Consider the following 11,629-nt stretch of genomic DNA (forward strand, 5'->3'; position numbering starts at 1 on the left):
CTGCTTGCTGCCATGGCAGCTGGATCTCTTTGGGAATAGGCACCACCTCCTCCTTCTCCAGCTGGCACCAATGGTGCTGCTTTGGCAGAGAACCCAGGCCCCAAGAGACCAAGAGGAGACCACAGGACTCCCAGGACAACAACCTCCACCAGCACCCAAATCCCTTCACAGAGGGAACCACCTCAGTGTTCAAGAGGGGAACAAAGAGCGTGAAGCACTCCTGGAAGCCCATCAAGTGCCAAACCCCAAAACCCCACATAGGAGATGTTCCTGGTTGTCCCCCATAGTCGTTCCCCCCTTCTCAGGGGGAGGTGGTGGGGAAGGGCAAGGCGACAGGTTCAGAAACACTGACTGTTGTCCATTGTTCAGGGAATCTGTCCCTCTGTGTTTTGTTTATACACCTCCTTTTACAAATGTTTTGGTTATAAATCTGATATTTCAGTTTTAATAAACGTTACAAATTTCCTTTACTTGTGTGTGGACCTTCCTTCCTTAAGTATGGTGAACATAAGATGTTGTCAGGTTGGGAACGGAGCCCCTTGATTCCCAGCACATTCATAAGAAGAGTGTAACTATCTGGTGCCATCACACTGAAAGCACTTTTCTGTCCATCCCACCCCCACTAACCACCACCCCCAGGTCCTTAAATATCTCATCCCAAGGATACACGAGAGGGATGGGGGAAGTGCATTGTTATGTGCTTAGGAAGCACCGGTAGTATTAAAAGCAGCAGAACTCACAGCACAGAAAAGGGGTAGATAAATGTCTTTATGGCTTAGATAATATATAACAATGAAACACAATTCAAGTTACAATGCAGGCAACCAATGATGAAACAGCCCCTTCTCACCCTCAAACTACCTCCTCCCTCAAACCTTGAACAGTTCCAGCCCTCTGTTAAGTGCTCCAGAACAGCCACTTAGGGCACAGCTACATCTGTGGCTCATCCATCCCTGCCAGCTCTGGCTGCAGGGCTTTTTCATTGCTATCGAGAAGTCTGGATTCGGTCTGGACCCCGGTCTCTAGGAACCTCCGAGGTGGGAGCATCCCAGAACTCGGGCTCCAGCCCAAGCCTGAAAGTCTACACAGCAATGAAACAGCCTCACAGTCTGAGCCCTGCAAACTTGAATCAGCTGGCACAGGCCAGCCGTGGTTTTTTCTTTGCTGTGAAGACATGCCCTAGGTGCACTTAGCACTGCCAAAGAGTGAATGGTGAAAGAAAAGCATGGTGATGAGTCATTCAGACCAAGTGAGTGTTCCCCATTCAAAAAAGCTTTGTGAACAAGTGAGAACATAAACACAAAGGGATTTGCAATATGATTGCAATACAACGTGGCTGCCATGCTACACGCCACAAACCCCTACCCTACCCCAATGGAGGCACCCTGCTGTAATTCTCTGTAATGGGTGAATAGTCATAGGAACAAATGGCTAATGACCACCAGCTACAAGGGAACAAAATGCTCACAGAGCTATTAGTGCCAGTGATCCCTCATATGCTTTCTTGTGAAAGTTTCCTTTGGAACAGGCAGAAGAGGTTGTGCCAAATACGCATACAAATGTCATCCCTGATTTCTCTTGCCTACTTGCAATCCAGAGCAGTCTGCACATGGCTGGTATCTGGTTGCCTGTAGACAGTTTGTGAACCAGACATGCCCTCTGCCTATACTGCATGGAAGTTCTCCTGTTTACCCTTGTGAGGAAAAAGAACTGGGTAGCCTTCTTTATGACAGCCAAAGTAACACCGAAGGCCCAAATTCAGGCCCTCTGATGGAGGCTCGATATGCTGACTGCCCTTACAAAGGACAGTACAGGCCAGGGCCTGAACAAAACTAAGCTGTACAATTCCCTGCCAAATACGGTCAAGGGCTATGACCAGAGGAGGGAGGGAGAGGGAGCAATGCGAAAGGCCTCAGCAACAGAATAAATGCTTGTTTATGAAACATGATAACCGCTTGTTTATCGCGTATATGAAGAAATTGCTTCTAGTAAAGGCCAACTTCTCCTGTAGTTCCAGCTAACTGCCAAACTAGCCAATCATATATCTTCTTTGGGCATCCCGTGATAAACCCCTATGCCCTTAACCGTAAAACCCCGGAAAAATAATATGTACCTTGCCGAGAAAAGCACTCCAACTGGTGCCAAGTACCACGCATGGCGGAAACCACCAAGAAACCCCTCACCCAATAGGCACCCAATTCTCGTAAAATAATGAGGAAGGTACCGGGAAAAAGGGACAGACCCCAACTCTTATTTCACGCAAATGACATATTATAATATACTATGCTTGCGGTTTGAAGGAACAAAAGCAGCCTGCGTGCTGTGCTAGGTATGGTAGTTTTCGGACTGCTACCCAAACGCGTTGGTATGTATTGCAATAAACTGGCCTCAGGTTTGAGTCTGTGAACTAAAATCAATGCGTGGGTGACTTTTTCCATGACACCCTCATACAACTCATGCAGCATAAAGCAGGTGATGATTATGTGAATGGTATTGGCCGCATTGGCCTCCAGACGGGAGTGCAGGCAGCGCCAATGAGCTTTCAACCTGCCAAACCTGCACTACACAACCATTCTGCGGCTACTGAGTTTGTAATTGAATTCCCTCCTTTTTCCATGGGGTTTTGTTTCCAGGATGGCAGGTTTTGGTTTCTTGAACTAAGTTAGAAGCAGGTTTGCAGGGTCCACAAAATAACTATTGTCACAGACAAACCCTAGAGAATCATGTTATTTCCAGGGAATAAAGTCCGTTCTTTCCCCCATCAACTACAATCCTGATCTCCTCCGCAACGGGGCATTATGAACCTTTCCAGTGTTTTCCACATTGCCATTCATAAATCTGCCTCTGCGGTCCACTAAGTCTTTAGTAACCTCTTCACATACTCACTCACCTCTTTTGATGGGCAAAATATGGTGATGTGGGTGCCATCAATGGACCCTGCACAGTTCAGAAACCTCATCCTGTCAAGTCCAGCTATTATTTACAGAACTTTGATTTTGACAAACACCCGTGGGAACATCACAGTGTTCATTGCCTCGCAAACCTGCCCAACCACAGCCCTGACAGTGGGCTTCCCAACCCCAAAGTGGTTTGCAACAGAACAATTGCTGTCTAGTGTTGTTAGTTTCCAGAAAGCAAGAGCCGCCCACTTCTGCACCACTATGGCTTTCCTACATTGAGTGCTCTTGAAATATGGTGTAAGCACATTACACTGCTCCACGCAGATCTGCTTCCTCATACAGAAGCTCTGAAGCCACTGCTCATCATCCCAGGTTTCAAGAACAATGGGATCCCAGGACACTGAGCTGGTTCTCCTGCACTAGAAGCACTGGGTCCACCCATGAGCATGCCATGGCAATGCCGGCATTTACCATATCCGATCCATGGTTCCCACATGGATTGTCATTCACTCTCACACTCAGCCATTTTTGGAATATCAGAAAGTTCTGCCAAGATTTCATCCAACATCTTGATGATCACATACACTGCCACATAAACACATATCCTGCAATAGGAAGCCGGAGCAGAACCAGATCATCATCTGATTGCTCCATGTCTACCACAAAGCTAGGAAGGAGGGAGAGCTGGTCAGGAACACCCATTGGAAAATGTGTGAAGGCAGACCACAGAGCCAACAAAGCTCAGCAAGTCATGTCCTAGAGAGTCACCTCTGATGCTCAGAACCCTGGGATACCCCTGAAATGGTAGTGTTATACTTGCCTAAAAACAGCTGTGGACATACAGCTATACATGTGTACACGGCATTATACCCATGTCCAGCCCAGCATATGTGGAGTGTTGACATGGGTATGGGGAACATGCACTAGCATGTACATGATCTAGTAACCGAGTATATGCACCAGTGTAAAGACAACTGTAGGCACCTAAGCCATGTTTTTAAAAGTATTTATGTGCCTAAATCTCACTGACTGGAATGCGAGTTAGCTGCCTGACTACTTTTGAAAATCTGACACTTATAGAAACTCAATGGGACCATGGAAACATTAGCCCGAGACAAATATATTCCTTGTAAGCAAGAGTTAGGGTAAGACTCACAAAGGAACTCAGATGCCTAACTGACACTTTAGGTGCCTAATTCCTAGATTTAGGTGCCACTGCTATTCACAAAACCCCCACTCAGCTGCTGCCACACCCTGTAGATCCCAATACTCACTTGGCACCTACGTTTTTGGTTTAAAATTTCCCTAGGTGCCTATTTTTTGGCCTCTGAGCATGCACACTTCTGCCTCACTATAGGCATCTGGATGCGTAAAGCCCCAGTGTAATCCACCAACCAGAGGAAGATAAGCGTTTCTCTGCCAGTCTTGCTTCTGGGGCCTAATCCAGTAGGCATGCTCAGTAGGCACCTAATTCCACAAAAAACAGCTAAGGATGAGGACATCCTTCATAATTTTTAGTCTAGTGGTTAGGATACCCACTTGGGATGGGGAGCACCCCTGTTCCAGTCCCCACCCCAGTCTCACAAACAGATGGGAATTGAACAGGGGTTCCCCTTCTCTCATGTGAATGCCTATGGGATATTCCAGTATGGGGTCACTTCTGTCTCTCCTGTTGAAGCTGTTTCACTTTGTTTAAATGCATGAATATTCGTTGGGGCAGAGAGTGTGTGAGACTGACTCTCCTGTGTGGGGTTAGCATAATCCCCTGGAAGCTGAGAGCCCTGAGTTCCTGTCCCCCTGCTACAATGACTTTTTAGTTGTTTATTCAAGTGGAACAGCTCCAACAGGAGAGACTGAGGGAACCCCACATCAGGATATCCTGTAACCGGGGGTTATGACAGTCACTTGTGATGTGAGAAACCCTGATACAAATCCCTTCTCCTCATCAGACAGATGGGGAACCAAACTGCAGGGGGTCTCCCACATCCCAAGTGAGTGCCCTAGCCACTGAGCTAAAAGTTCTGAGACAGCTCCTCCTGCACCACCTCCTCCTCCATTGCTGTTTTTTTGTATTGGTTTTGGTTTTTTTGTGAGAAACCCCATAGGCACCTAACTCTAGGAGAGGGCTTCCTGGTTGTGGAATCCAAGCCATGGTAGGCGCCTCTCTTCAGCCTGGACTTTGTCGCCGAACTCCTGTTGAGGGGCACGGCCTGGCACACACCCCTCAACTAGGCATCTCCAATTAGCTAGTTTAGGCAGTTCCCAACTCACCATTCTGGCTTTTATGGATCCTATTATTTGGTGCCTATTTCCCTCCACTCATTGTACAGGGAGTCTGGGCCCCTAACCCAGGCTCTGTGAATCCCAATGATTTTCTAGGTGCCTACAACTTAGGCCTTCTCTGAAGGAGAAAAACTCATAATACTGGATGAATCCTTGGCTAACAGTGAATTCCCCAGGGTGGGGAAAGATCCTGCAATGAAGGATTTTTCATGTCCCAGGACCACACAGTCATAAAAATAAGCTGACCAACTATGAACCAGCAACCTCTTGTTGCTAACTTTCAGAGGGCATGGACAGGTGGGGCAGAGGTTTTTTCAGGTATTCATTAGGTCAGATATCTGCATATTAGTTCACCAAAGGGTGGCATGTAAGTAGCCCTGTGGTCATCATAAGTATTGTGAAATGCATGGATGGCTAATATTTAAAAATGTATGCATCTATACTGGAAATGATGTTCTCAAGGTCTTGAAGTTAAGGAAGGTTACCAGGAGGTGACACACCTAGGACATGGGCCCTTCAGGTAGTTGGTAACAGATGCTTATGTCAAGGCTGCTTCCCCACTCTGAACTTTAGGGTACAAATGTGGGGGCCTGCATGAAACTTCTAAGCTTAACTACCAGCTTAGATTTGGTCCGCTGCCACCACTCCCAAATGTGCTAATTCCCTTCCCTGGGTAGCCTTGAGAGACTCTTCACCAATTCCCTGGTGAATACAGATCCAAACCCCTTGGATCTTAAAACAAGGAGAAATTAACCATCCCCCTCCTTTCTCCCACCAACTCCTGGTGGATCAAGATCCAACCCCCTTGGATCTAAAAACAAGGAAAAATCAATCAGGTTCTTAAAAAGAAGGCTTTTAATTAAAGAAAAATGTAAAAATCATCTCTGTAAAATCAGGATGGAAACTAACTTTACAGGGTAATCAAACTTAAAGAGCCCAGAGGAATCCCCTCTAGCCTTAGGTTCAAAGTTACAGCAAACAGAGATAAACACTCTAGCAAAAAGGTACATTTGCAAGTTGAGAAAACAAAGATAAAAACTAACACGACTTGCCTGGCTGTTTACTTACAAGTTGGAAATATGAGAGACTTGTTCAGAAAGATTTGGAGAACCTGGATTGATGTCTGGTCCCTCTCAGTCCCAAGAGCGAACAACCCCCAAAACAAAGAGCACAGACAAAAGCCTTCCCACCACCAAGATTTGAAAGTATCTTGTCCCCTTATTGGTCCTTTGGGTCAGGTGTCAGCCAGGTTACCTGAGCTTCTTAACCCTTTACAGGTAAAAGGATTTTGGAGTCTTTGGCCAGGAGGGATTTTATAGTACTGTACACAGGAGGGCTGTTACCCTTCCCTTTATAGTTATGACAGCTTATCTTCCTGTCTAGTCATGTGTGCATTGTATACTGTCTGCCTCATAATGTTAGCTTATTTGCATACAGAGCCAAGTGCTGATTAAGAGATTGTGATATCTACAAGAAAGCAAATATACAGGAATAATCAATTAGCAGAAGGGCATCTTGTTTATGAATACAGAACAAAGGGCAATTCGATATATCTAGGGGTGCAAACACATTCCCTGTATCCTTCCCTGAAGAGACAAGCCAACATTGTGTTTTGTCTCATGAAACAGGAGGTCACAGCCAGCCTGGCTGTAAAGTGCCAGAGAGTTATACTTTATTAGACGGGGGAGTACGTTGTTACTCATAGACTCATTGACTATGAGGTCAGAAAGGGCCATCGTGATCATCTAGTCTGAACTCCTGCACATTGCAGGCCACAGAACCTCATCCACCCACTCCTATAAGAGACCCCTAACCTCAGGCTGAGTTACTGAAGTCCTCAAATCATGGTTTAAAAGCTTAAAGTTACAGCGAATTCACCATTTACACTAGTTTAAGCTTCCAAGTGACCCATGCCCCATGCTGAGGAAGGCAAAAAAAGTGGCTGGGTCACTACAAAAAGTAATTTTCCCTCTGTTGATATCTCACACCTTCTTGTCAACTGTTGAGAATAGGCCACTTCCACCTTGATCAAATTGGCCTCGTTAGCACTGACCCCCCACTTGCTAAGGCAACTCCCATCTTTTCATGTGCTGTAATATATGTACTGCTTACTGTATTTTTCACTCCATGCAGCTGATGAAGTGGGTTTTAGCCCATGAAAGCTTATGCCCAAATAAATGTGTTAGTCTCTAAGGTGCCACAAGGACTCCTCATTGTTTTTGCTGATACAGACTAACATGGCTACCACTCGGAAAAAAACCCAGGGGCTCTGCCAATCTGACCTGGAGGAAAATTCCTTCCTGACCCCAAATATGGTGATCAGTTAGACCCTTAGCATCTGGGCAAGACCCACCAGGCAGATACCTGGGAAAGAATTATCTGTAGTAACTCAGAGCCCTCCCTGTCTAGTGTCCTGTCTCTGGCCAGTCTTCATCCCTGTTTTCTTGAAGGCATCTTTCACCTCCTTGTTCCTAAGGATGTTCTTAATTAAATCTAGGCTCTAGAAGGTGTGTTAAGTAATAGTCCTCATTCAGGGATTGGTTGGGGAGCATGGCCTAGTGGTCATGGCTGCAACTGCTGACTGCCAAAGGGATTGTGGGGAGAAGAGTCCAAGTCCTCCCACTCCACCGTGCTCCAACCCTGGGCCCTGGCAACCTCTCATTTGTCCCCCCTTCCCCAGGGTCAGTTTCATCCAAGGCTTTCCCCTGGTGGGGAAATCCAAACCAAAAGAAGAGAGGGTTACCAATGTTCAAGATCCACAGAATACTTCCCTCTCTGGTTGTCTCTAGTGTGGGTCCTCCCTTCCCTCAGGGAGGGACCCTTTGGGCAGTTGTGGAGAGCCCTTAGGCTTCCCTCTGCTCTGCGCTGCTGGAGCTGTGGGCTGCAGGGCTGCTCACCTCCAGCTCTGCTACTCAAATGAGTTAATTCCCTGTTTTTAATGCCTCCAGCAGATGGAGCATTTGCTGCATGTGGGACCGGGAGGGGGGCACTGGCTCAGCCCAAAATAATTCCTTAACCCCTTCTTGTCTAGTGTGGGGTTTCTACATCACAGTTATGATTTTATATGTAACCATTGGTTTCCAATGCTTCTGCCTACTATCATTCGAATATCTGTGCTTTATTTAATAAACTTACATTTGATTTCACTATAAGCAACCCTGGATTGCCCTGGCAAGAATCACACCAACAATGCAAATTTACTCTTAGACCTTGGATGTCCCATGAAAGTTTCTTTACCCAACACACATTTCTATCATCAGCTTTTGGGAGAAAAAGGTTATATGGTAAATTTCAACCAGTTCTGATTAAAATAAGGAAGACTTTTTTCATAGAATCCAGATATCCTTGAATTACAGAATTAGAGCTGCTCAAACAATGGGAAGGGGAGAGATGACATTTCAAAGTTTTCCTTTCTTTTTCTTTATTTTAATAGAGTTAATTGTTTTTAAGGCCAGAAGGAGATTTCAAATGAATAAATTAAATAATGTTTCCTCATTTGTTTTGTCAACATTCAAAATATTAATCAAATATTTCCTGGAAATACAATACTTCAGAACAGGTTGACCAGTTTGATAAAGGGAAATTCTTTGTAGAGTTCAGATGCCATTTGGTCTCTTCAGAGCTGTAAAGTCCCGTTAGAGTTTAGACAGTCCACGGATGACAAACCTGATGAAGGACAATAATCTCTGTCTTAACTGAATATCTTCATGCCTGTTTTCCGCAAGGCATCTTTCACCTCCTTGTTCCTGAGGCTGTAGATAATGGGGTTCAAGGTTGGAGTCACCACTGAGTAGAACAGAGAGAGTAACTTGTTCACATCTGGAGAGAAGCTGGACTTGGGGTGCACATACATGATAAGGGCCGTCCCGTAGAACAACGTCACCACAATGAGGTGCGAGGAGCAGGTGGAGAATGCTCTGCGCCTGCCTTTGGCGGACCTAATTTTAAGGATGGTGGAGATGATACAGGTGTAGGAGACCAGGATCAGCAACAATGGCAGAATGAGGATGACAGCAGCACCCACGATGATCTGGATCTCATTCCAGTAGGTGTCCCCGCACACCAGCTTCAGCACCGGCTGGATCTCACAGAAGAAGTGGTTGATAACATTGGATCCACAAAAAGGAAGTGTGAAGATAAAGATTGTGTGCTCCAGAGCCACCAGCGTGCCACAGATCCATGAGCCACCAGACAGCTGGATGCAAACCCTCTTATTCATGATGGCCGTGTAGCGCAGTGGGTTGCATATGGCACAGTAGCGGTCATACGCCATAGATGCAAGGAGGCAGCATTCAGTAACACCGAAGAATAGAAAGAAATACAGCTGTACTGCACAACCAGCAAAGGAGATGGTTTTGTCTTCTGAGAGGAGGTTGGACAGCATCTTGGGCAGAGTGACCGAGGTGTAGCAGATCTCCAGGAAGGACAAGTTCCTGAGAAAGAAATACATGGGGGTGTGAAGGGCCGGATCAACACTTATGGCAATGATTATGAGGATGTTGCCCAGCACTGTGATGATGTATATGCATAGAAACACCACAAACAGAATGATATTCCCGTCTGTGTGGTTAGAGAAGCCAAGTATGACAAACTGAGTCACGAAGGTCTTATTTCTCATTTTTTCTCAATCAACATACTTCATCTTGAGAAATAAAAAGAAAAACTACATATTAGTTTGGTACAGTGAATTAAATCTATTTACCTATTTATCTATTAATCTATGTTCTTTCACCTATCGCTCCACGGAACCATACCTCTGCCTGTCTGATATGAATCAGGACTGACACCATTTTGGACCAATTATCTTATCACAACACAGTAATTGCAGAGTAACTTCACTGAAGTCAATGGTTTCCATTCTTTCCTCAGTATCGCTGGCTTTATATTAGTGTATGTTAATAAACTCAGTGGAAATGCACCTGTTCTATACTAGCATCAGAAGAAAAAATACTTGGATCAATGATCTTATAATTATATAAAACAGAGGTGCAACCAGAATCTGGTTCAATAGAGTTACACTGGTGTAAGTAATTTCAACATCTGCACTCAAGTTTCTTGGAACATGTATGTTAATATAATATATCACCATTTATTTGATTCTCAACGGGAATGTGGCACAATCTGGGAAGCTGTGCCAATATACTTCAACTGAGCATATGGATGGGTTTATCGTAATTTCACTGCATGGCTATTCCAACGGTCTATATGAAAAGCACGTGTGGGGGTTATGCTATTCACTGTGCTACTCTATAGCTCACACACACACACACACACACACACACACACACATATAATCTAATGGCCTGTTTCTCCTCTCTTCTCCACGAAACCGATAACAGTCCATTGACTTCAGTGCCAGTAATCCTGATCTGATTTACTTTGTCCTCTCTTTCTTCATCCCTCCACCTCTGTTTGTGCCCCACTTTATCTACCCATTAACCTTCCCCTTTTCCCCATATCATAAAACTTTATTAATCCTCTTCATTTCACCAATTCTATTCTTACTTCAGAAATTAAGGGTGCTCACCCGTAGTCAAACCAATGCTCCATCTAGCCCAGTATCTTGTCTTCTGACAGTGGACGGTGTAAGATGATTCAAAGGGGATGAACAAGTTCAGAGCCATTAATGAGTGATCCATCCCCTCTCATCCAGTCCCGGCTTCTGATAGTTAGAAACTTAGGGACACCCAGAGCATGGGGTTGTGTCCTTGGCTATCTTTGATAATAGCTATTGATGGTCTTATCTAATTCTTTTTTTAACCCAGTTATACTTTTGATCTTCACAACATCACTGGCAATAAGTTCCACACGATCACTGTGTACATATGAAGAAATAATTCCTTATGCTTGTCTTAAACATGCTGCCTATTAATTTTATTGAGTTACCCCTGGTTTGTCATGTTATGCAAATGAGTAAATAAGACTTCCCTTTTCATTTTCTCCACACCATTCATGATTTGATAGAAGTCTAACATTTCCCCCATTAGTTGTCCCTTTCTTAAGCTTAATTATACTATGATAAATCAGCAGTAGCTTCACTGGAGCCAAATGAGTTGCAGTAACATTACATTATGGTAAGGAAGATGAGAACACGTGTCTCTCCTTATGTAAACCATCTAGATCATGATTGTAAAAATTATTGTCCTCTTGAATGTGTATATATATAGGAATCAGTTTTTATTGAGTGCAATTTTTAATTGCATTTTATTTTATTTGTATTTGAGTCCTGCTCATCACTAAAATTGCACCCTGAGTCTTCACCAAAAGTCCAATAATGAATTATTACTGAATAAATATTTTGACATTCTCCTAAGTCTCTTTATCAAATTACAGTTATTTAGGTCATGGTTCTCCTCTCTCTTATCTCTGTGAAACTCATTGTAATTAATGCAATTACGCCAGTGAAAAATAGGAGGAAAGCTGTGGTAGCTAAACATCTACCCTAT

General features: G+C 44.4%; 1 protein-coding gene across 2 annotated transcripts; it reads right to left on the reverse strand.

Annotated features, from left to right (window-relative positions):
* Positions 1-8,874: 8,874 nt before the first annotated feature.
* On the reverse strand, positions 8,875-11,167 carry LOC135886501 (olfactory receptor 10C1-like). Of its 2 annotated transcripts, XM_065414232.1 has the most exons (2): positions 11,157-11,167; positions 8,875-9,796 (listed from the first exon to the last, which is right to left on the reverse strand). In XM_065414232.1, exons 1-2 carry the CDS (start codon positions 11,165-11,167, stop codon positions 8,875-8,877), a joined length of 933 nt encoding a protein of 310 aa, XP_065270304.1. The 2 variants fall into 2 exon arrangements, with proteins under 2 accessions (XP_065270304.1, XP_065270303.1); XM_065414231.1 differs by lacking the exon at positions 11,157-11,167 and having other exon boundaries at positions 8,875-9,825.
* Between the last annotated feature and the right edge of the window lie 462 nt (positions 11,168-11,629).

This window comes from Emys orbicularis, chromosome 12, assembly GCF_028017835.1.
Source record: "Emys orbicularis isolate rEmyOrb1 chromosome 12, rEmyOrb1.hap1, whole genome shotgun sequence".
NCBI lineage: Eukaryota > Metazoa > Chordata > Testudines > Emydidae > Emys > Emys orbicularis.